The 25,673-nt window shown below is 42.1% G+C and overlaps 1 protein-coding gene and 1 long non-coding RNA gene across 3 annotated transcripts in view; one reads left to right on the top strand and one right to left on the bottom strand.

Annotated features, from left to right (window-relative positions):
* Window positions 1–21,007, top strand: part of LOC148216136 (uncharacterized) — a 34,897-nt gene extending 13,890 nt beyond the window's left edge. The window contains exons 2-3 of the long non-coding RNA XR_015796015.1: window positions 19,145–19,321; window positions 20,876–21,007. This is a non-coding gene — a long non-coding RNA (uncharacterized LOC148216136). The remainder of the gene's footprint in view (window positions 1–19,144; window positions 19,322–20,875) is intronic.
* The window catches only part of LOC103051926 (discoidin, CUB and LCCL domain-containing protein 1-like), a 34,908-nt gene extending 9,235 nt beyond the window's left edge, over window positions 1–25,673 (bottom strand). Inside the window, exons 1-11 of one of the 2 annotated variants that reach the window (XM_088140099.1) lie at window positions 25,373–25,618; window positions 20,901–21,122; window positions 12,593–12,730; window positions 9,717–9,768; window positions 8,385–8,457; window positions 7,067–7,200; window positions 5,990–6,027; window positions 3,928–4,122; window positions 1,372–1,493; window positions 259–427; window positions 30–122 (exon numbers count right to left, since the gene is read on the bottom strand). In XM_088140099.1, the coding sequence (XP_087996225.1) occupies window positions 30–122; window positions 259–427; window positions 1,372–1,493; window positions 3,928–4,122; window positions 5,990–6,027; window positions 7,067–7,200; window positions 8,385–8,457; window positions 9,717–9,768; window positions 12,593–12,730; window positions 20,901–21,122; window positions 25,373–25,457 (1,321 nt within the window). In that variant the 5' untranslated portion in view covers window positions 25,458–25,618. Of the gene's footprint in view, window positions 1–29; window positions 123–258; window positions 428–1,371; window positions 1,494–3,927; window positions 4,123–5,989; window positions 6,028–7,066; window positions 7,201–8,384; window positions 8,458–9,716; window positions 9,769–12,592; window positions 12,731–20,900; window positions 21,123–25,372 lie in introns of both variants that reach the window. The other variant, XM_088140098.1, reaches the window with a different exon arrangement.

A 25,673-nucleotide genomic window follows, 5' to 3' on the forward strand; every position in this document is an offset into this window, starting at 1 on the left:
TTCTTGGCATTATGAACCAGAAATCTTACCTGTTTTTTCTGGATTGATCACTATTCCTGGGATTGTAGTGAAAATGGATGGGGTGCTGGTCACACTGGGGAACCCCTTGGGGCTACTGTGGCCTGCAAAGAGAATAATTTCAGGCAAGTCTTTTAATGCGCCACATCACAGGTACCGCCTGCTAATGCTATTAATCACTTCAATTTCAGAACAAGGATGGGGAACTTATACCCCTCCAGATGTTGCTGAATACTTTACCTTCAGTATCAACATATTTCTGGCGAAGGGTTTGGCATCCTAGCACCCCTACTTTCAGAGCAGCTCTCTGATTCCAGCTCTGGGGTACAACGCGCAGGTAGCGGGCCAGGATGGGTGGGATAAAGGCATTGGAGACTTCCTGGTAATTGTCACTGTTGCCTTCAAAGATCTGCAAAGGTTTCAGTGTAGGAAGGAAGGACAGAGGTCAGCAAAATAAAAGTATCACCATAACTGTTCAAATGGGGCATAATCTAATGCAGCCTTCCTTACCTTTATCCTCCAGAGGTGTTGGACTACAATCCCATGAATTAAAGGCTTTAATTAGAATGCCACAGAGACTGAATTTTCAGTTTCAAAAGCAGTTTCAGTTCTTCCACTGGCTCTACAATTGTCCTCTAACCCAAAAGTTGAAGGATCAACTTTTCTTTCTGTTTTCTTTGAATTTCTTTTCTATTCTTGACACTACCTTGATCACTAACTCAGAAACTTCCACTTTGATGTGTCAGCTTTAATTCCAGTTCAACTTCGCTTACATTGGCTATGCTTTTATATCAGCTAAATTTGGGATTTCCCCTTTTGCATTTGGCCTTTGTTAACTACTGTGGTAGTTTTTTTTTTTTTAACTACAGTTTTGCACAACAAGGTCCTTTGCCCAGCACTTGGATATACAATGAAACCTTGCTTTAGCAGCCTCCCACTGAGCAGACTTTAGATGCCGTGGACATTTCCATTCAGACATTTCCTCAAAATAATGGACATAACTGTCACATCCAAAGTAGCCCGAATGGGGCAAAAAATATCAAAACTCTCATTAAGTTTATCTTATTGGTGGCAATTTATAACATTTTCATAATAACTCAAATGATGTCATTTGTGGCAATTTATATCATTTTCATAATGACGTTATTACCAACATTACATAAATGGCCACAGTGACATACTTTAGAAAGTGACCGTCACTGGGAAACAATGGGCACCCCCTCTACTTAATTGGTCCATTAAACTGAAGTTCACTGTATACATTTCTGGTCTTATGACCTGATTAGTCCTCAGCTTGACAATGGCTATTTTCCACCCCTACTAAAAGCAGTGCCTTATTTTAGTCCATCTCACCTTTTCCTCGTTGGTGCTGCTGGATTTGTAGATTTTCCAGTTCTTGCCATCTCTGCTGAACTGAACCTGGTAGGATTTGACGTAGTAATTGTATTTATGGGAAGACCCCTTGGTGATAATTCCTAGAATAGATATGGTTAAAATCTGTATCTAAACTATAGGCAGAAGTCAAGCATGTTTATGCTGAATGATGGAACTACATTCAATTGTCCAGCTATGACCTCTACCTAAGAAAGAGGAAGTAAACATATTACAACAGGATATTTGTCCAAGATATCTTGCAGATACCAGGTAGGGGAAGTTTGTTCTAGAGACTTCATGTTCCAAACAAGGATGTTCATCCAGTCCTGTGCTGATTAGACTCAGCGCTAGAGCAGATTGGCCAGGTGCTAACAGTTCTGTTTTTCTAAGGAGCGCAAGCAATGCCTACAACAGCCCAGTAGTGTTTCTCCACTCTAACTTCTCCAGACTCTCTGCACCCTTGAAGATCTATTTCTTCAAGCAAACAAAAGAAATCCACAGATGCTCTGTGTGGATTGCTGAACGATGGCCTTTGTTTTTAATCTTTAAGCTTTATCACTGTGTGATGACAAAGGATGCTGCAGACTCCCTGGCTGCTCTTCTTAATGTCTTTCCTTTAAATTTAATAGCAGCAAGGAAGCCAGGGAGGTTGCAGACAGCTGGAGAGACAAGTGTGCAGTGAAGGACATAGTGCTCACACCACCTTTGGCCATGTTGCAATAGAAATGAGTACCAAAGCCAACCCCTCAGCCGTAAGAATTTATCTAACATTTTCTCTCCTTCAGAAAAAAAAAATCAAAAGCAGTTTCTTTCCCATTTAACTGAAGAACTGTGGTCAGAAGGAAAAAACACAGAAGACATGTTCAGCAGAGCACCCATTCTTGAAAGCTTCAGGCTGGTCAGCTGGAATGTCTGATGCTGTCTCCTTGCTCCGCCCAACACCCATTGAGAAAAATGTTTGATAACCTTCCTTTTCCCGTCTTGCATTCCCCACCCAGCCTCCAGTTACCCGGTCTTACAATGCCTCCATTTTCTTCATCAAACAAGCTCCATTATAGGGTGGCCACACAAAACCCCCATGTGTCCTCAGGCACCTAGAAACAAAGGGTGGATTTGCCAGGATATGATACTGGACTTGTTCAGTCCCCCCATCTCTCGGATGGAACAGGACAGGGTAGGCGGAAAGGGAGGAGGGCCAGGAAGAGCAAGGCAGAGAGATGGTGGGTGGAGGCCAAAAAGGGAGGGAGGGAGGGAGGAGGAGGAGGCAGCGGCCAGCTCCAACACTGAACTCCCAGGATATGATTTATTTTAATCGTTCTTTAAAAGCACACCCAAGAAAAAAGGAACAAAAAAAAGAAATAGAAATAAATGGTTCATAAGCTGTAAAAAATTAAACAAGAATTTTCAAAGTAGCATTAGATTACTACTGTATATAAAGCTCGTTTTATGTCAGTTTAGCATTTTAAAGCTACGGTGGAGGGCACGCCACTACATTCAGAGGGGTGTAGTCACTTAGTTGTTGCAATGCTAATTACTGGTACTACTGTATTTCTTTAAAATTCCCTTTTTTCAGCCTAGGACAAAGCTGCGATCTCCCTCCACACCAAGCCTTTGTGTGTGCTTCAGGCACCATCAAAATTTGCTAGATTGTGGTTTTCAATTTGACAGAAGGTGGTATCTGTTAACTGCATGATTGGTGCATAATCAAGCTAACCACATTTAATTCAATTTATATATCAATTAAATTAAACCAAATGCATTTATTTTTGTCTTGACTTCACTTACATTCACTGGTACGCAGTTTACAGGCTAAGAAAATGTTGTGTATTCCTGGCCTATAAGAAGAAACTCTGCTGCAGTGCTGTAAATTTACCTGTTTTATACACTCCTTGTTAATGGCCTTTATGTGGAGTTTGAATTTTACAGACAAGGCTTACTAGCTTAAGTAACAAGCTTGAGCACATCTAAAATGCTTTGTCCCAGTTAGAAGAATCAACAGTAGGTGATTGGAGCACACAATTTTCATCTGACCTGATACAGATCCTTCAATGGAGTGATTGAAGTATCTGATTTGGAAAATGGTCATTGGAAGGATTGATAACGAAGCTCAAGCTCAGATACTTTGGTCACCTAATGCGAAGAGAGGACTCTTTGGAAAAGACCCTGATGCTGGGAAAGATGGAAGGCAAAAGGAGAAGGGGATGGCAGAGGATGAGATGGTTAGATAGTATCACTGAAGCAATGAGGATGAAACTGAGCCAACTCAGGGAGGCAGTGAAGGACAGGAAGGCCTGGCATGATGTGGTTCATGGGGTCACGAAGAGTCGGACACGACTTAATGACTGAACAACAACAACATATCTTACAGCAGTTTCACAGGACAATTATTAAGTTAATTGATGATCTCCAAGTTTTAACAGCAGGAGAGTATGAGGAAATCTCCACCCATGTTTTCTAGCATGATGTCACTGCTTCCCCAGTTGCCCCAAACCTTCATTTTTTTGACAAAGGAAAAGTCTGATGATACTTACTGACCTGTGATGTTCTTCTTTCCACCCAAATCTATTTCCAGCCACTCATTTGCAGAGCTGTGATCTGCTGCCCAAGACAAACCATCACTAGCAAAAGCAGCTCGCTCAGCTGCCCAAGCTTGATGGTCCCCCAGGACACTCTGTTCATGCCAGTAGGATGAAGCGTTGAAGTTAGCTACTTCCAGAGCACTGGAACAATCTGGGGAAAAAAGGAAGCATAGAAAATTAGGTTCTTCATACAGCCTCACAGTTACCTTACCAGCTAATCATGACTTTTATTGTTGTACAACTCAATTTTTCATGAAAGATACTGAAGTAGAGAGAGGTAGCTGTGCCAATCCAAAAGTACAGTAACAGGCAGAAGGGACTAAATTTGCAAACCCTTTTGTGAGCCGGCTCACACCCATTTCACTCATGTATGAAGCATGTTCCTCCAATTACTTATTTAGTATTGCATTTTTATACCATCTTTTCTCTGAAAGTTCAAGAAGATTTGAGTAGGAGGTGAGCTGGGTTAAGAGAAATTGGCTGCAATCACCCAGTGAGCTCCATGGTTGAGCAGGGATTTGAACCTGAGCTTCCCTGGCCAAAGCCCAACTCCCTAATCACTACAATCTTGTTGCAGTGAAAAAAGGTGGAAATAGAGATGAAACACGTGTAACTTTTGTTTCCTTTGTGTCCAAAGTTAATAGCTTCACAACTCTGAGGCACAGATGACAAGTTTGGGGACCACTCTAAGAAATAAGCAAGTGAGGCCAGGACGAAAACTAGAAAACACTAGATTTCCATTTCATTCATGCTTAAATGTAATTAATTAATTAATTGATTGATTAATTAATTTATTTATTTATCAAATTTACGTGGCCGCCCATCTCACAAAAAGTGACTCTGGGTGGCGTACAACAGTCCAAGGCAGAGGCTGCAACAGAGAAGGCACACTTCCTATGTCCCGTAAGGTGACAACATTTAATAGAAGGGACCTGGAGTTCACCAACTCGGCCCAAACGTACTGGGTGGGCAGAAACAATGGGAGAAAGGTGGCCCCTCAGGTAACCAGGTCCTAGGTTGAGAAGGGCTTTAAAGGTAACAGCCAGCACCTTGAAGTGCACGTGGAAGCCAGCTGGCAGCCACAAAGCAGTGTTGACATGTCAATAATAATTTAAGGAAATATTCCAGTCTTTAGTATAATATTGCTATTGTCTTTTGCATCATGCAATAGGATCCATAGGCATTACTGCAGACAGACTTTAGTACAAGCACCACTTACGAAGGAGAATACACATTTTAAAATTCATTTAAAATATCATTACTAAGATCCAGTCATGCATTTAATCATTTCCCCTTCTGTCGTAACAAATTGAGTGACACATTTTAAAGGACTGGAGGAGTCAAAGGCTTTCCGGATGTGCAGCTCTGGCTTTGATGCTTCCAGAAAGAACCACTGCAATTTGTTTTCTAGATGCCTGACTTTGAGTACAGCCTGGGAAACTCAAATGGTACAAAATGAAACTGCCAAAGTTTAAGTGGAGTCTATGGATCTGACCCTATCACTTGATTTTTGGATCATTTTCATTGGTTACTACGTTGTTTCTAACACTGACCTGAAGTGCTTCCTGGATCTTTGAGCCCTAAATCAGACCTCCCCAATCAGGATTTCTCCAGAAATGTTGGATTATAACTCCCTGGTATGCTGTCTGGGGTTTAGTTCAAGACAGCTGGAGTGTTCTAGCTTGGGAAGAGTCCCCTAAATGGACTGGAATTAACATCATTAAAATATAGCCGATATTTTTTATCCATATCCAAGATCCAGTAGCTTTCTGCCCCATTGCCATCCATGAGCAGAGTCTTTTTAATACAGCACTCATATTATAGTACCACTCCCTGATTGCTTGTTTTTCAGAAGAAACCCAGTTATTGATTTCAACAGATATTTTGCTGCTTTAATAGCATCAGTTTACTGTATGATGTTTTAAAAGATTATTTTGCAATTTTGATTGTTGGAGACAGGAGGTAGAAGTTTTTCCAAGGAAGGAAGGCAAAGAAATGGATATGGTTGAAGGACTTACCTTTGTGAAAGATAAGGCGCTTTTCTGATAATGATCCCCTGTTCAAAATGAAACAAACATAAATGGATAGGGTTGAGTCCCTTGGCAATAAAACAGACTGACTTCTGGAATCCAAGTCCAAATCTTCTTATTTGGTTTAACAGTTGTGTTTTGATTGAAGGTGTGGCACTTATGAGCAGATGTTCCATCCTTTCCTCTGATATTTTCCTGATTTTAATCCTCCTACCTCAGAATCTGCTAATAGCTTCATAGGGGCAAAGCTCAGACACTTGTGCTGAGTCTGTTTCCCTCTCTCCCACCATCAAATGGGCCAACTGCAATTTTGAAGATCCTCCTGCAACTGATTCTGAATTTTTTAAAAAAATGTTATCAGAAGTAATGTGTCTCTAGCACAGCAACAAGCCACAATACTTGCCACATAAGTATGATGTGAGTTCTAATCCTAAATCTGGATCTCAATTTTTTCCTCATAAATGTCATGAACAAGAATGGGCTTTCTAAATAGCTTTCAGGGGATAAGAGAATTTTGGGTGAAATTCTCCTGGATGGGGCATGGTGGTTTTATACAAGGTGACCAAGGAGTGGGTATTAATGTCCTCTGTCACTGTACCATCATCTCTCTACGGTCTGCAGCTTCCCACATTTCCATTCAATTTCAAGGAAACCTCCCCATTATACATTTTTTTCAGATTAGGCCGGCCAGGCAGACTGAAGGATAATGGAAAGATACAGAAAACTACCCACAGTGGCAACTTTTACCATCTCTATCAATTAAGTTCAAAAACATTGCTAAGATGGAAAAGAAGTCTCAATCTGAGAACAAAGTAGGAACAGAGAAGCCTTTTTCTCAGAAGTGGAAACCATCTGAGAAATGTCAAGGCAGATGTTGGCACAGGATGAGATTTGACTCTGCCATCCACTAGAATTTTCATTTTTATGAGAAATAACGGAAGATAGCAAAATAAGGATTACTTTAATACATCCGGAACAAAACTGCAAATTATCAGCTGATCACAAAAAGGAACCTCTCATTTCATGGTAGTTGGAGGCTGCTTCACAATTCAGTTGGGTGCTCACCTTTTTGAATGCAGTCCGTTGGCAAAACTGGATTTGTACAGAGTTACTCCTTTCTCTTGTGATACCACAATTGGTCCTCCCTGCTCGTCTAAGATCACACCAGCATGGACAGCTGCTTTGCAGAGAACAGATGTCTGGGGGGCAGTAAATAAAAGGGGACGATTGTGACAAATCTCCAGGCAACAGAAATCAAGTGGAAAGAGCGCCATGAGAACAATTCTGCTCTTCATAACAGTTTCTTAAGCTCAGTTAATTCACATTTGTGAAAGAGCTGAAGGGTTGATCCGAGCAACCAATTCTGCCTATGGAACGGATTGGCCAGATTCCAAACTCCCTCCTTAGAGAAATATAAATATATAATTAAAAATAATCGTACTAATAATTAAATGGGCTTTTGTGTGACCTGAGTACATATTTTGCTGCTGTTTTAAAATGCTCTGGGTTTTTGCTATGATTTGTTGCAAACTTTTTTTCTTGCCTTGTATCATGTTGATGCTTTTCTACTCTGCCCTCTATACTTTGGTTAAAAGGTGGGCCATACAAATAAAATATTTATTCTTAATTAGAGATCTAATCCTTTTACGATTCTGATCTCACACAATGGCTTCCAGTATGTAAAAAGTAGCATTAACCGTATTCAGATAACATAAACTAGAATAAAGCATCTTTAAGAAGAGTCTAATATCAAGTAAATATAATCACAGGCAATTTAAATACATTTAAAATAGCAGTACCTGATAACTGCTCTAAGAGAAAGTTACTTGAAATGAATAGCATTTAGAGCTGATTTGAAGGCCTGGATTTATGAGACACGCAACTTGCACTTGGGTTAGAACTTCACAAATGTCGGCCCCCAGCTGAAACAATCTTATTCTTTTAAGTAATTGATTAGATCTTCTGCAGTGATTTATTAGCCACATCCATTCAATGTATCTTTTAGTTCATTAACTGGAAGGTATTAATCAGACCATCTGTAAACGGTTACACTTTGGGGAATGGACTCTATTTTAACTCTCCTCCCCATGTCCCAGTTTGAAACCCATATCATTAAATTGAAACATATACGGGTATATAAGTCAAGATTAACCAAAATCAAGGCCAACAAAGTCAGGACCACGGTCAGCTCACTGTAAGACTGCTCACAAAGCAGGATGAACTTGGTTGCCCCAAGAAGAGTTTCTCTTGAACTGGAAACGGAAATAATCTTGCAATTAGATAGGCTTTGTAAGTTCCATGTCCTCAGGAAAACATCCTTCTGAAGCCTCCACTTTCTGAACAATAGCACATTTGAATGCATGATCAACACTGAGCGACTCACATCTCGGTATCCTTGGTTCAGGTTTCCCCAGATGTCACCCGTCACTCCCTTGCAGCCTGCAGGACAATAAGCTCTACAAAAAAAAGAGAGAGAGAGAAAAGAATACAATCAGTGTGAGAGTCAGAAAAAGACACAGAAGCAGCACTGTTGGCCACCTAACATTCAAATAGTTTAGAAGGTATTTCTATGTTTTGGGGGTTCCTTTCAGTTGCATTGTAACAACTCAGCAAGCTGCATAAGTACACACAGTGAGCCAATTGCTCCTAAAAGTATAGAGATTCCAGTCCTTAGATTAGGGTAGCAGCAAGATAATTATCTAAGGCAGTGTTTCTCAATGTTGGCCACTTTAAGATGTGTGGACTTCACCTCCCAGAATTCCCCAGCCAGCAGTGCTGGCTGGGGAATTCTGGGAGGTGAAGTCCACACATCTTAAAGTGGCCAACATTGAGAAACACTGTTCTCAGGAAACATAGTGAAATACAGCACAACACAGTTTTTCTTACAAGCAGGAGAGATGAAGCCATAGCAAAGGAAGATATTCCCTCAAATCAATGAATGGGGACTGCATGAATATATCATTGCCTTTTTAAGGAAGGTTTTCCTTCTTGAGTTTCCCAATCTAGCCTACACCCCTGAATTTTCCTGATTTTCCTAACTAGGTCTGCTTGCTTTTTTGAGATCAACCAAAGTTGGCAAGATAACATAGCAGGACTGTTGTTTTTTAAACCAGGGCTGAGAATTTAAGGATGGTAGTCAGATATATTGGATGGAAATAATGTTTAAAGTGTCCCTTTCTTTACAGAAATAAGCTCTGCATTTCCCCAACCAGCTGAAAATTGCTTCCAAAGCTACCATTTTTAAAACAATTAGAAAATTAAAACTAGGGTTTTATCCAGACTTAATCAGACTTAGAAGTGGCTTCCTTTTTGGGTTTTGTTTTTTTGTTGTTGTTGTTGTTGATGATATCTAAGAGACCAAAAGATTTATATGAGAGGATATAATCATTAAAATAAGTGGGATCTAAGCCATTCTTCTGCACTTTGGGATCCTCTAGTTGTATGGACAGCAATTCCCAGAGCAGAGGGTACCCATCTGAGAATGGCCATTTTAGATTATTCAGCACTTTGATTATCACAACCAGTACTTTAAAATGAAAACAAATAGGTATCCAGTGAAAGACATCTAAAATAGTCAAGAAACAACTAACAATTCTAAATCTATGATGAAAGGCACATTTAATATGGAATCACCTTTGCACTGACGGTGAGTGGCAGTAAGAGATCTTCCCTTACTTAGAAGCAACCAGGACAGATTTGTATCAGAAATTCTCACCTGATTTGTTCTGTGTTATAATGGATACCTTTCTGCAAGCACGAAATCAAATCTGAAAGAGAGAAGGAGAGAATGTTCCAGTTTAGAAGGTGGATGTTATCATGGGGGTTGCAGCACTTCCATTTCGACTTTTATGAGCAAGGCAGGGAGAGACAAATCTGTCCCCAAAGTTCAGGTGATGGAAACAAAGTCCATTGTCCATTGCTCTCTGTGTTGGAGAAACAAGGGAGGTGGGGTTTGGGATTCGTTTGTTTTTGGCATTGGGGGGATTCCACCACCCATGAAATCTGTTGGCTCCTGAGCTCCTCTGCTATGGGGTCAAGTCTCAATCCCAGTTTTCTGAGCTTCTGGAACGAGTAGACCATATTGCAAGAAAAGGATTGGAGACAACTCTTGGTCAACTGGCGGTACAAGCTTAATGCTGGAATTTCTAACATGCAAAGAGTGACTTTGTGACTTCGTTTATATAATGATGATGCGTTCACTGAATGTTCTGTAAACATTGTACAACATTTTTTCTTTCTTGCTACAAAGATGACACAAGTTGCTGAATTCTAAGGAATGTAGTATTTCTACCTTTTTGCCTGTTTAGAAGAAGCAGGCAGGGAAAAGGTTAACACTGGAAATAGAAGATACCATAAATATTGTTAAAAAAACCAAGCGTGTAATATATTTTGGACTCTGTCTTTCACTACATCAGAATGAATCAAAGCACTACATCAAATATACCAGACAGTAATATAGAGAGAAAAATACTGAGGAAAAAGGTGCAAGTCCCAGAATGCATACTAGGGCCACATCAAACTTTGTCTGATCTGTTATTTATATTATTTACAGAAATTATCACTTTCATTACCCTTTCAAATGTTCATTAGTTTTTGGTTTGGTGTATGTCTAAGCTTCAATAAATTTATTTTGCCTTTGCATTTAAAAAGGAAGTACTAGAAAATATACCACAATCCTTCTGCCCACTTTTTTTTCTTTTAAACTAAAACTCTAGGGCAGTGTTTCTCATCCTTGGCAACTTTAAGCTGTATGGACTTCAACTCCCAGAATTCCCCAGCCAGCGATACTGGCTGGGGAATTCTGGGAGTTGAAGTCCATACAGCTTAAAGTTGCCAAGGTTGAGAAACACTGCTCTGGGGAGGGAAAAAGCTTTTTTCCTGTTGTTGTTTTTGGACCTTCAGATCTCTGCTTCTGCTAGATCGATGTCTATGGCTGAACACATCTGTCATAGCAGGCGTTTTTGTGAGTGCCTACAATAGGCACCTTATGTTCCCCTGGCCCAAGAAGATTTGGGACTCCTACATTAATCGCATGGTAGAGACAAATATGAGGAATGCAACTTATCCCAGTATGGACAGCTGCCAGTGGTATTTTCAGTTTTCGCCAGATAAAGAAATTCCAAGCAACCTATTTTCATGCTTCCACCCCACAAATTGCAAGATACCACGTGGGAGGATCAGTGACTCATAAATACTTGTGGCCAATGAACACTGTAACTGGCCCCGTGGAAACTCTTCCAAGATGAAGACCAGCTGTAGATGTTCTCTCTGGAATTCTGCTGGCTCCAGCAAACCAGGCTGAAGTCTTGTAGATATAACAGCTTATTCACGTGTCTCAGAGCCAGGATACTTCTTGCCTCACAAGACTTTAGTGGACAAAGATGCGAAAAGGGGGCAGGTAAAGCCATCAGGGCTGAAGAAAGGAGGAGACACACGTGCTTTTCCTGGGTTGAGGAACTGCAGCTGGAATTAGCAAGGCTGGTTAGAGGATACCATCTAAAAGCAGACAGCATCCAGATGAGAGAGACATTTAATTTAATTTTAAGTAAATTTATTAAATTATTTTTAAAAATTAAATATAGTTGATTTTTATTGATCTATTACTGACATTTTAGTACCACTCCACTTCAAATGGCTCCAAGCTGTGTACAGAGAAATGGGTTAAAAATAAGAGAACATAGATGAATGTAAGCTGTAACGGCACAATCCAACAGGTAGATCCCAGACTTAAGCAGGGTTCATATATACAGGGCCATTCCAGAGGAGGGGGTTTATTCTCTAGTCAGGAATTTATTATTTGTTGTCACAATAAGGATGTCCATTTGGTAAAAATGTTGGGAGAACCCTGTGGGGACTGCACTGAAGGTTTCGAGGACTTCATGCTAGCTTCAGGCCACAGACTGTTCTCCTCTGATGTTGCTAAAGTGATGCATGGGATAGGAAAAGGGGACAGAGATATGTTTCTTCTGCTATCATAAAGCTAGAGTTTAGGGTGATCCTTTTGGAATAGACGTTAAAGCTGTCTGACATAGAACATCTCTGCCAAGGTCAGTTTTTGATCTATTGTGGTCGATAAACCTGTTAGGTCCCTACTTGGGGAAGAAACACTTCGTTTTTGTGACTCAGCTGTTTTTAAAGATAGTCCAGAAATTGCAGCTGACCCAGATTGTGTCAATGCAGGTGGCACCTTTTAGAAATGCCATATCACCATCATGCTTGAAATGGCTCCAGTGGTTGGTAGTTGCTTTCTGAGTCTCACCGAAGATGCTCACTTTGGTGGGTGAAGTTTTGTGTGGCTTAGATCCAAGATATCTGTGGGATTACCTACTTCTGTATCATCTTCCTGGCACTTTCAGGTCTTCAACAAGGCATCGCAGGCAAATCTCACCATGAACACATCTAACATCCCTAGGAAGTATGGCTAGTGGTGAGGGAAGCTAGGAACTGTGGTTCTCTAACATTTGGAGTGCTGAACATGGTGAATCCCTGAATTGCATCAATACATGTTGGAAAAATCAATGACTAGTAGACTTCTTTGCTATTTGCCGCTGACACTTCAGAAGTAACATGCAATGGAGATGTTTTCCCTACCTGACCGGTTGCCACTGGCGTAAGAAAGAAGGAAGCCACGACCCGAGCGATGCTTTGTGCTATTGAATAAGATGGTTATGGTGGTGGAATTCATCACCAAGACTGTGTGTGGAGGATATGCACTGGCACAGTATGGACCTGGAATGGGAAAAAGAGAAAGAAAGAGTATAAATGGTTGAATTATTATATCCAGAGTCATACTGGCCATTTGATGTATTCTTCAGCAATAATCAATCCACTTTTATTCGCCCAGCAAACCTTCTCCAGTTGGATCTCCAATGAACTTCTTTTCAGTAAGAACTTGATTTTGGCAACAGAGTGGAAGTGGTAATGATAGGAAAGGAATGGAGGAAAGTGCATTTGGAAACACTACTTGTTCCTTCTTTCACTCTTTACTCAACCCAGCTTTATCAGTGTTAAGCATCATCTTATGCATCTTGTTGTAGGCTAGATTTTATGCAGACATTCTTGGTGTGTGCCATTCCAAGTCAGGCAGTGGGAGGCTGACTAAAAATTCACTGTCCCCAAAAGCTAAGTGTTTGGACTCAATAAAGGCCATAAAGCAACCAACAAGGAAAAGGAAGCAAAACAAAACTCCAAATCATGACATCAGCCCACTGCAAAGTATTTGTGTTCTACCAAGAAGGTCCTTATTAGGGTTTAGTACACTGTTCTTCTGCCAATCTTGAACTGCCCCCAAGCATGTTGATTCAGCCCTCTCATTTCCCATGGCTCAGCTTTGGCTTCCTTTCCGTTGGCATAGGATCCCTGTTAGAAAGAGTGATTTACTGTTAGAGGGGACTTTTGCATGCAGAAATGGTAATTTGCTAGTTGCTGGGAAAAGGGGAACTCTTTTGTTTTAATTCTCTGCCTGGAAGCTCCTGTGAGAAGCAGGATCTGAATAATGGTTCTTTCGGCCTGATCCAGCAAAGTTCTTCTCACATTCTCCCTAGGTTGCCCAGTTAAGATTTCTGAGAACACCCAATCAAGCTTTAAAGGAGGTAACACACACCGTTCCTCCAAGTAATTCAGAGCATGCCTGCTTCTTTTAGTGTCACCACAACCCCGAGATACAGATCAGGCTAAGAACTGCATACATATGGCCGTCTCATAAAACAGGATTGTTCCTTTTTTTTTCTTTCTTCCAGATTGAAGGCTGCCTATGACCTTTAAGTGGCATGCCAGAAATTCTGTTCCAAAAGATAATGGCTGGAAAACTAAATTTGGGTTTATCTACACTGAAATTGAATTAAAATTTAAGCAACTAAATGTTAATTTATTTAGAAAGTTTATATAGCCACCCATCCTAAATCCACAACTCTGGGCGGTGAACAATCCATACAAAAAACAATATTTTAAAAAGCCCATCACCAATTAGAAGAATCCAATGGAAATAAATATATATATATAACTGAGGCACTATATAACAATTCTGTAAAAACAAACACATGTACATTGGGCTCCCCTAACACTCTGGCCTTAATACCTGCGGGAAAAGTCAGATCTTCACACCCTTCTGCAAGACCAAGAGGGTTGGGGCCATCTGAATCTCAGGGGGATCCTGTTCCATGGGGTAGGTACTGCGAGAGAGAAGGCACATCTCCTTGGTTCCACAAGGTGGTACTGTTTGATAGAGGGACCTCAAGCATGTCTACCCTGTTAGATCTGGTGGAATGGACAGAAATCCTCAGAGATAGCCAGTCCCACAAATAACGTGGCCCCATGCTACGTTGGGCTTTAGAGGCAATAACCAGCATCTTGAATTGCATCCAGATGGTTATTCTCAACTTGTGTATTTAATATTCCTCCCCTGGGGTCACTTTGAAAACTACAATTTGGTTGCAACCATGGGAAACTTTTCAGGGCTTCGGGATCTGCACTTCCAAGGGTGAAGTCATATCACTTAAGGCAGGAGGCAACGCTGTGAGTGTGTGGGGTGGTCTTGCTCACAAATGGCTAGCCTGGGAGATTTGTCTATTCATAAAATGGCTTCTAAAGTAAGCAGTAAGACTCCCTCAATTCCTGGTGATTTCATGGATGTGTCCGTGTCATTCTCTCAGCAGCAATACAAGGATTTGTCACTGCCTTCTTTCAAGATTTTCCTTTACTTACCAGTCTGACCTACAGACCTAGCATTTCCTGGCACTCTCCCATCCAAAGACTACGTCAGTCAGACTCTGTCTAGCTCTTGAACTCAGACATGCTGAGCCAGGTGATGCTACCAGCTAAAACATGCTTGGCATGGCCAGTGACTAAACACCCACAATCCAGAAATCAAACTTTACCCCATTACATGCTCTGCAGGCTACCATTCCGGGGGCCTTTGGGGGAACCAAAGGCATTGTTCTAAATAGAGATGATGTTACAGACTGATGCTTATCTTGCAGCAGGCCAGATTCCTTTTGATTTATTTTTAATTAAAAGAATCTCTAAAAAATGGAACCAGGAACCTGGTGGCCACCACATTTCCTGACTCTGATGTAAAATCTTTTAATTGTCTGCAAAGCTATAAACAAAAATCTGAGAAACAGAAGAATGCGGAGAACAGAAAAACAACTCCAAAATCAAAGTGAAATGACCACTCTGGAATATATGAGGAGGAGGAGGATGACAACAATGTCTCCGCTGATTAAACAGCCACAAACCACAACTGAGTCAGAGTAAGCAATCCTCGTATCCCTACCTTACTCACACACTGCTCTGCACTCCCACATCCCAAATCCCAGGACCGTGAATTATAAGAAGATCTCCGGAATTTCTTCCACATGCCAAAAAAAAAAAAAAAAAGAAAAGAGAAAAAGAGCCAACTCTGTCCTTATCCCTCAACATTTCCTTAAGCAAACTTGCATGTCTCCACCTCCATCAGCCGTTTGGAATGGCCCACACAACTAATAAGGCAAAGAGCAGATTGATTTAACCTAGTAGACAATGAAACAGTCGGGAAAGAGTTGGCAAAGGGATGCCAAGCGAAACAAACACTGCAGGACATTTGTCAACATGCTTTCCTGCTCCGTGCCTTTGTTTGCCTTTCCTGACCTTGGTTGTTTCTCCACTATTTTCAAGTCGTAAACGCTCTGCGTCTCCGGAAGTGGAATGCTAGGGCTGAAGTATAAACAAGCAATGTGGCAATTTCTGCTTTAAGGGATAGTGACTGCAACGGATGTGGGGTTTAGTCTTCAGCCGGAGATTTAATCTTCTGTTTCCCTAAACCTTTTTCCTAATCTAACCTCTCTATCTCTGGTAACCTATCATCCATGGTAATGGTAATAATAATGGGGGAAAGAATGTTTCCCAAAAGTTGTGGGTTTCCCAGATATTTCTACTATGTACTGAAGAGGGAAGCCACTTTTCTACTTAGCAAGACATTTTGGAGCCTGTTACTCAAAAAGAAAGTCAATTTTCCATTTGGCTAAGGCCCTTTTGATAATCCTCTCTGCCTCCATTAGTCTTGCTGGTAATGATGGTGATGGGAGAAAAAGTTTATACAAAGAACAAGAGGGAGGATCCTCAGAGGCTTCTGCTACTACCGAAGAGGCAAGCCATGTCTCCATTGGCTTAGGAGTCCTTTGAAGCATCTTCCCTTGTGGCAGTAAGAGGTTCTGAGCACTCAGTGTGCCCTTGGCCTCAACAACAATAAAATACAATGACCCAAAGAAGAAGCAGACCCAAGAGCGGTTCTTAATACAGCAAAATTTAAGAACCACTGAACTGCATGGAGATACCATAGGGACAACTGCATGACTGGTGAAATAGGTGCCTGTAATAGGCATAGGGAACGGCCCTGAAGGACGAGAGGAAGAGCTGCTACCAAGGCAATGGTCAGATAAGAGGGGCTTGAGCCGGGCCAAGAAAATAACTTGAAAAAATCTAACTTGAAAAAAGTCTCAGACAAGTACTCCCTAGTTTACACAAAGGTAAAGTGAAGGAGGGGGAACCACATTCAGACTTGCAACAAAGTAGACCAGACTACGAAACCAATGCCATAGAGATCAGGACTACTTTTATTGTAACATCTATAGTAACAGAAGCTTGCAAGTCTGAATGTGCTTCTCCTCCACCCCCACCCCCACTTTATCTTCGTGTGAATTAGCAAAGGGCTTGTCTGAGACATTTTCTCAAGTTACTTTCTTGGCCCGGGTTCCAGTTCCGCTTATCTGACGGTTGCCTTGGTAATGGCTCTTCCTTCTGTCCTTCTAGGCCATTCCCTATGCTCTCTATGGTGTTAGTGAAATTAAACAGGCAGGCAGGCAGGCAACAAGCCTGGCAAAGGAAAGGCAACAACTAGCCAACTTGAAATCCAATCCAATCCAATGGTAGGTTGTGAATGGGATCAAGGCGAGACGCTTCCTAAACCTCATTTTCCCCCCACCTCATAAGCCTCTTTAAAGCTTAAATGGCATTAAATGCTTTTTTGAGCCAACTGCGGTGGGGCACAAAAGCAATAAATACACAGATAAAATCCATCCTGCTTCCTTTATCCTTGTGCTGCCTCCCAGCAGCTGCATCATTTCCCCTGCCCTCCTGGCCAGCCGAGCAAAACAATGCTCCATAACTGCCGCCAGAAGGCTTCTCTCCCTTCCCTGTCATGAGGGCAGCGCACGGCTCTGAGGTCAAACCTGCTCTCAGTGTCCACATCAGAGAACTTGGCCAAAGCCAGCTCGAGCCCAGCTTCGCTGAAAGCTGGAATAAGACGGAAAGGGCTCCGCTTCGGAGCCAGATACTGTCACGGGGCCTCCGGGGGAACCAGACAGCTGAGGGAGGAAGGAAACTTTTGGGCAAGTACACACATTCCTGGAAATGCATGGCACTTTTGCTGACGACGTGCAAAGTCCTGACTACAGAAAGAGGAGCTGATAGAGAAACTGCAAGTGACTCAAATGAGAGTTGGCTGCCAGTGGCAAACTCACCAGAACTGGGCAATTTTAGCACATGATGCCTGGGTTTTGTCAGGAACACCAGGTCACAGCCCGCTGCAATATCAAGGATTGGGTTTAAGTATTTGGTGATTTAACAGGGCACAGAGGCTGCTCCAATCACAACTGGCTCGGAGTGGCATACAATCCCCACTCGGTAACTTGGCTTAAAACAAGATAAACTGCAATTAACAAATCAAAAGCAAACAATCACAATGCGAGAGTTTGGAAATAGTTGCAATCCACCACGAATCGAATTAAATCAGGGGTCTACCCTTCTGTTGGGTACTTGGCATTTAAGTAGAGGACTGGGAGCCACATTCTCCAAAGCAGGTGGAGAAGCTAATTGGATTGGATTTCAATGTAACTGAAGTGACATTAAATGAAATTGGGTTCATAGTGCCATTCTCCACCCCCCGGTTGTTCTGTTAAATATGATAACTGGGTACCAACGTTTGAAGATCTGAGTACACCAGAAACTTTCAGGAACCAAATGTGATTTGGGGACTGAGATCATTTCTGTATTAAAGTCCAAAGTTGTCAGCCCTATGAGGGAGACCAGATCAAGAAACTGACTCCATAGGAAGACTAGAACTACATTTTATTGAGATAGGCTATAATAACAGATTCAGACAAATTACGCAAAGACCTAGCTCTCTGGAGAAGGCTCTAATGTTGGGAAAAATGGAAGTAAAGAGAAGAACAGGATGGCCAGCAGAGAGGTGATGGACTCAGTTACATTAGCGATGGGTGCACTGTTAGAAGACCTGAAAGATCAGGTTGGGGACAGATTATCATGGAGAAAATTTATCTAGGTGGTCTAGGAGTTGACAATTACTTGATAGCGCATAATCAATTAATAATAACAGAACTGTGCAAGTCTGATTGTGTTTTCCTCCTTTCTTCTTATATCCCACTGAGTCAGAGATGAGCCAGCCTAAGCTTCTTCCAAATACTACCTCCTTTTCCAGAGCTCAAGAAATGCTTCTGCCCTTGTTTCTGTAACGGCTTCTGAATATTTCCTTCAAGGCCATCTCCGGGGATTTCTGCAAAAATGGCTTTGAGTTACCTGAAAACTACCTTCTCCATATGGATCTAGTTAAACCTTAGGATCTTCTTTGGAGGTTTTCCTCCAAAGTGAATGGGAGGGATAACTACCTTCCCATTTAACTGTACTTCTTATCAAGGAAGCTTGCCCATTAATGGTGTCTTTCTCCGTGAACTGAAGGTGGAAGAGAATGCCTGGGATCAGTGATTACATATTCAGATTGCAGAGCCTTATTTCACAACAGGAAGCAATGTGACCCTCATGGTCATTTTCTTAGATACAAGTTTATATTTTAATTAAAACTAGCTACAACTAAAAATAAAGATGCCATCAAGTCAAGCTCAACTGTTTGTGACTGCATACACATTCCTACTGTTTTCCTGGCAGCAGTTTGGAACTAATTTGCCATTGGTTTTTCCTGGGTTGTTTTTTCAACCTCCCAGTCTAGTCTACAATTTGAACTCTTTGGTGGTCTCCCAACTAAGTACTAACCAGGTTAACCTCTGTTTTGCTTCTAAGCCCACTCAAGTCAAGCAAGGTGTTGCCACCCCACGAGACAGCTGTATTTATGTGTGTCTCATTTTCTTGCAGGGTTGGACATCCCTCTGTTCGTGAACGTCTTGAATACAAGGACACAGATTTTTAGTTGCAGTTTGTTTGACTGGTTATTCCTATGACCAGATATAAGACAGTATTTCAAGCACGATAATTTGCTATTTGCATGGCTAGATCTGCTTGTTCAAAATCCAGGCATATTCACACCCTCAGGTAAGAGGCTGTTGCTTCTGGGATATTACATTCTACTCGGTAATGAAAAAAGAGCAGTGAATGTGATTGTTGTGTTTGGAAATAGTTTGCAATAAATTCCAATCTATTTTTTTTCCTCTAAGAAATGACATCTCTGAATGGGAGGGGGGATCACATACTCCAACTAGCAAAGGGCTGTATTGCATATGAAATTGATCTCTGGGGGGAGAGAATGGAATGTTCAGAGAAATCCAAGTGGAGATTGAGAGAAATGCCTTGGCAGAGATTCCAAACTCATGTCCATTAAAAAAAAAAATCCCAAATGTAAATATTTGATACACATACGTACATACACTGCTGTGGTGCACGGTTTTAATGCAATGTCTTCAATAAGAACATTATGAAAAATCTAACCTTCTAAAGACTTTCTGCTTAGAAAATGAGCTATAGAGAAAGAAGGAGATATGCTTGTATCAATTCATTAAAGTTTCCCTTCTGCTGAGAAATAGCATCCCCAATATTTGTAGGATTTCATAGCAGACATTTAACGGATTTCAGAGATTGGATGGATCTACAAAAGTCTCAAAAGTGGAGGGGGAGAAGCTGAAAGAGAAAAGGAAGGAAGGAAACAAAGAAACAAAACAATATTTGGAAATGTCTGCCTGGAACTGCCTTCCAGAGAATCATGGAACAGCCTTTTGCAGGAATGGAAAGTAATGGAAGTGGCGAGAACGGAAACAGAACTAAGTATAGGACAAGGCCGGGGGAAGAAATCCACCAGCCAAGGAACCAGTGAAGCAGCAGAGATCTAAGAAGGTCAAAGTACTGCAGAAGAGAAGATATTTTTGTGCTGGGTCTAAATGACACACTTCATGTTCTGTCAAAAGCTGATATTCCTCTCTTCCCCCTGCCTCCTGTGGAATAACGAAAGAAACCAACATGGAAGATCAAGTTGACATCTGTGGAAGGATGCAGGAAGGAAGACAACCAGCCAAAAAAGTCTATAGCAAAGAACTACAATCTTTTCATAGCATTTTATAGAGATATATAACCTGAGGCCCCTGAAACCCTCCAGAGACCTTTGAACATTGTTACCAAGTCATAATTTCTAAGATAGTAGAAGGTGAAATTATTCAATTCAGTACTGGAGTCCTATTCATTCTAGTTTATTTTAAAATGCTCAAAAATAATGAAAGCAAATTTAATTTTTTGGCTAGTCCAACCATTGTTTTAGATGTAGCTTCTGGTATGCCATGCATAACTTTAGTGTGACCTTGGTCCAAGATACATCTTGGGTGCTCTTAGCCTCTTAGAATGCTATGGTATAGGAAAAAAATTAATCCCTATGTAATATTGGGTCTGATTTCATTTCTAGGAACAGAGAGGGCTGGTCAGACTACTGCTCCTAGAAGTGATCTATGGGAAATGGAGTGCTTGGAAAAAGTGAGGGGGGGGCTCCTCCCACCCTAAGCAGCAGGCCCTTCTTGGATTTGCAGGTTTACCACTCTGCCCTTGACAGGGACGTATACATTTCTGCTTCCATGGGAAAGAATAATTAGAATCAATTATCTTTAGGAATGAAGTCAAGGAATGTCCTTACCAAAGCTGGAACCATCTGAGGAAGATGAAAGCAACAAGAAGCCATATTTGCATTGTTCAGAGGCTTCGATGTCCATGTCTGCAAAGGCCAGGCTGAGGTGGCTCCCTGCTGCTCCGTGAATTTGCCACTCACAAGAAGTGGAGTTTGGATATGTGCCTGGAAAGTTCTTGGAGGACAAAGTCCCACTGTAAGATGTGAGCACTGAATGACCACAACCGTCCCCTGGAAGGCAAGGAGAGAAATACTTCCATGTTTGGTATGATGTCTGGGGTAGATCATCACACTACACCCAATTGTTCTTTTCTTGTGCACATTGGGGCACAGTGATTCATAAGGGCAACAGTTTTGGGGCCAGAGGCAGATCACTTTTATCTAAGATTATCTAAGGGACCGCCTCTCCCCTATGACTTCAACCCGTCCCACCCGATCACACAGAGAGGGCATGCTTCGGACCCCCTCAGTGAAAGTACTTCGACTGGAGGGGTCCAGAAGGCGGGCCTTCTCTGCGGTAGCCCCCACTCTTTGGAACATCCTGCCCCTGGAGATCCGATTAGCCCCCACACTCCTGGCCTTCCGTAAGGTTTTGAAGACCTGGTTCTGCCACCTGGCCTGGGGTGGGGTGAGAATACCTCAAGCATGGGGATGGCTAGCCCCATAGAGGGCTCGGCCTTCAGCCTCAGGTTTTCATCCCCTTGGTCTCTCCTTCTTCTTTTTAGTTATGTTTTAATTTCTGGTTTTATGTGTTTATATATTTTATGTTCTAATGTTTATTGTGAATCGCCCAGAGTTCCCCCATTGGGGGGAGATGGGCAGTTGAAAAATTTAATAAATAAATAAATAAATAAATTTTTAAAATGTATTTGTGTTCAGAGTGTGTGATCAGTGATGTTGTGACCTCAGTGGGGTCAATCATCTCCTTGTTTTGGTTAGGGTCCTGGGGTAAGTGTTAAGGGGTAAAATGGTGTCTTAAATTTATAAGGGTTAAAGGATTATCTTTATGTACGAATGTACAACTTCCAACAGCTTGATAGGGTACAGCAGGCTTTGCATATGCTTTAAAGATCACACTCTAAAAGTAGGGCCATTTGGGAGAGTTTCTAAAAGGCTTCTTATTAAAGCACCCATTTTGCCTCTTAGCACAAAAACTGCCCCCCCCCCAAACCCTCTTGGCTCCTACTTACTCAGGGAGTACAGAAGAGATGTTGGTGGACTGCCTGTGGCCGCCCAGCCCACAGGTTTTTCTTTCACTCTTAGCATGTTGTGCTTATCTAGCCATTGTGCTTGCAAACCATGGCTTATGTCTCAGTGAACCCAGCCAATTGTGCTTATTCAACAAGTCATGATCAAAACAAAGTGCAATATGAGAAGCCTGTTATGTCTACTTGGCTGGATGGAGCAACAAGCTGAGCCAGCATAAAACAACTTTATTTGTCTCTATCCTGTTTCAGATATTAAGAACCCTCTTTTCAACGGCATAGGCCATATCAGAAACCAAGTTTCCTAAACTGGACACCCACCACATAAGGGTGAGCTTCAGCTCCCAGCCAGCATATCCACTGATGCAAATCCTGGGAATTGAGCTCCACACATCTAAAGGGCAGCAAGGTTATAGAAGGCTATTTTATAGAATTGGAGAAAAGGAAGGGAAATTCCAAGTTTGGAAATGAAATTTCAATCCTCAATTGCGACCAGTCCCAAAAGGGAAAACAGCAACCCTTTTAAAGGAATTACACATAACTCCACTGTTGAGTGTCTTTTTTCTGGATTCATTCAAGAGGAAGACAGTGCCAGGTTAGCCAGCATAACCCAGCCAGTATATTTTTCAACAGGATGTGGGAAAGACAAATCAGAACAGATGCTGCAAGGATGGAGGAAATACTTCTCTCTCTTGAGTTAGGGTGGAAAACCTCAAAGTTTTTTTTTTTTTTTAATGAATACAGTTCCTTTCAGGCCATCACTCTTGTTATTTCTACAGATGAATGTAATCATGGGGTGAGTGGTCATTTACTTGCTGCAGTTCCCAGAAGTGATGCAAAATCCTCCTGTAGATCCTCCCAGATTGGATCTACAAGAAGGATGAGAAATGAACATTCTAGGATGGATTTTCTTCCCATTGCTGGTATCTATGAGCTTATGTTTGGGTCAGTGTTTTCAAACTTGGCCACTTTAAGACGTGTGGACTTCACCTCCCAGAATTCCCCAGCCAGCCCCATTGTGAAGTCCACACATCTTAGAGTGGCCAAGTTTGAAAAACACTGGTTTAGGATATTAATTGCTATCAGCTTGTGGTACTATTGAACAAACATAGTATTAATAATAATATAGTAATATGATATCTTAGTTACAGACATAGCAGCCTTCAAATAGATGAAGGACTGCCACGGGGAAGAGGATGTGGATTTATTCTCCCTAGCTCCTGAAGGTAAGACAAGAACCGACAGTTAGAAGTTTTACAGAGGGAGTTCCAAAGTTGAAATAAGAAGAAATTTCCTGATCATGAGAGCGCTTAAGTAATGGAAATGCATGCTTCCTGTAGTCATGGGTGCTCCATCGCTGAAGGTTTTGAAGTGGAGATTGACCAGCCATTTGTCTGGGAAGGGGGATTCCTGCTTTGGGCAAGGGATTGGTTCCAATGTCCCCTCCAACCCTAGGATTCTATATAAACCAGTGTTTCTCAACCTCAGCAACTTTAAGAGATGTGGACTTCAACTCCCAGAATTCCCCAGCCAGTTACTGAGGTTGGAAAACACTGATATAAACACATTCCATTCTTCTAATGCATACTTTATGTACCACTCAGGATATCATGCCAGGTGGTGGCACCCAGTTTACTTTGGCTGATGTTGAAAAGCTAAGAAGGTTGGACTGGATTAGAACTGATAGTAACTGATGTTGAAAAAGCTATGATGGCTCCATCGTGGTAGTCCTACAATAAACTGAATGATGAACTAACCAAACACTCATTGTGCTAAGCTTAAAATAATCACCACTAACTTAATATGCTAGGCAAGATTCTAGATTTGTAACTGAACTGGCTGAGCATGTTTTATTAAAACACCCATTCTGTGTTTCTAATCTTTTTTTTTTTAACCTTGGCAGGCCGAAATCCTACTCCCAAAGTTCACCACTCCTCTGAATTATGGGTTTCATGGATGAACTTCCTTTTTTGTCAGGAAGGTTTCCTAACATTCTGCTGAAATCCTGTAATTTATTATAGTACCATCAATTGGTCATAAACTGCCTTCTAAGATGACAGGAAAGAAGTCCCAATCTTCTGTGAATGAATTTTTCAAGTACCTGAAAATTGCTGCCATATCCCTCTCAGTCTTCTCTACTTCCAGTTTCTTTATTATCATTCTCTCTTCATCCTTTAATCTCTTCATTCTCTCTTCATCCTTTTACTTCTCCAGTATTCCTCACTGCCCTTCTCTAAACTTGTTCCAGTTGCCCAAAACTGAACACAGTTGAGGCGAAACTGTTATTTCTCGTTATTTGGAAACTAGATTTCTGCCTTTTGAGGGGGCAGGGTCATCACCCTGTTGTCTTATAATCATACATACATACACACACACCCAAATCTGGAAGTTATTTCCACTGTTCTTTGACCTGTTATTCACACATCCTGCTGGAAGATAAATAATTTCACACCAGGATCCTATTTCGATTTTGTTTTCACATGCAAAACTTGCTACCGTGGAACAGTGCCCTTCCGCAAAACAATCAGTTAGCCACATTTCTCCCAGGGTTGAAACTCTTTTAATTAAAGAAATTTTAGCTGACTGTGGCATATTTTAATTAGTCAGAAGCAAAATGGCCAAGTGTTGTTTGTTGTAGCACAAATGGGACAATTGTGACTCCTGGGGAAAAGAAACTTTCTTCTGCCACTTCAGATTTGGAAAAAAAGGCTTGCAATCTACTTTATGTGATTGCTCCTACCCTGGAAGATTAGGTTTCCTCCAGCCTTAACCACCAATTTAGCAACTCAGCTCCTTCAACTGTGCGAAGCCAAAAGGTGACTGGTTTGTGACCTGGCATGCTGCCTGAGCCACTGTGGCTTGCAAATAATGGTTTATGCGTTCAGTCTATTGCACAAACCCAGACAGTCATGACTGACTCAATAAGCAACAGTTAAGCTACTTCTTAACGCAACGGGCAAGCCAGGTCGAAGTCTAGAATGAATGCTAGTTTTCCTCTGCGCTCAGCCCCGCTGATGTGGAAGATGCCTTCTGTTCACTACCCATCCTTCTTCATTATCCTGCTTCCTTACCTTGGTGCCTTCCAGAGGCGCTGGGCTACAGGTCCCGTGGGGCTTGTGGTGCAGCGCAGCTGAAAGGCAGGGCTCGGAGAAGAGTGCGCGGAGCGTTTTTCCTTCAAGCTGTCACTCCCTTTCTTTCGCCAGCCACTCTCGCTGCCGGTCCCAGCCCCGCCAGTTTCCCAGCCAGCCCCCTCGCGCTGCGACGATTACGACTTACCCGCCTGGCTGCTGGCCGTCGAGAAGTCCAGGGGCCACCACAGCAGCTGGAGCAGCCGCAGCGCGCCGCAGAGCCCCGGGCGCATCGTCGGTCGGCACCCCGGCGGGATCGGGCAGCTCGACCGCCTCCGCCCGCCAAGCAGCGCCCGTCTGCAGCTGGCGGCGGCCCGAGCGCGCGCCTCGACCCCCGCGTCACGCGATTGGCTGAAGGGGCCAAGCCTTCCTCGGTCACTGGCCCCGCCCGAGCAACTTTTCCAACTCTCCGGTCGCTGCCCCGTCGGGAAGAGCGGATGACGCTGGCG

The sequence above is a fragment of the Python bivittatus genome, unplaced genomic scaffold (genome assembly GCF_059951505.1).
Source record: "Python bivittatus isolate LINGU-HERP-01145 unplaced genomic scaffold, Pbiv_v1 ctg000310_np1212, whole genome shotgun sequence".
NCBI classification, from domain to species: Eukaryota; Metazoa; Chordata; class Lepidosauria; order Squamata; family Pythonidae; genus Python; species Python bivittatus.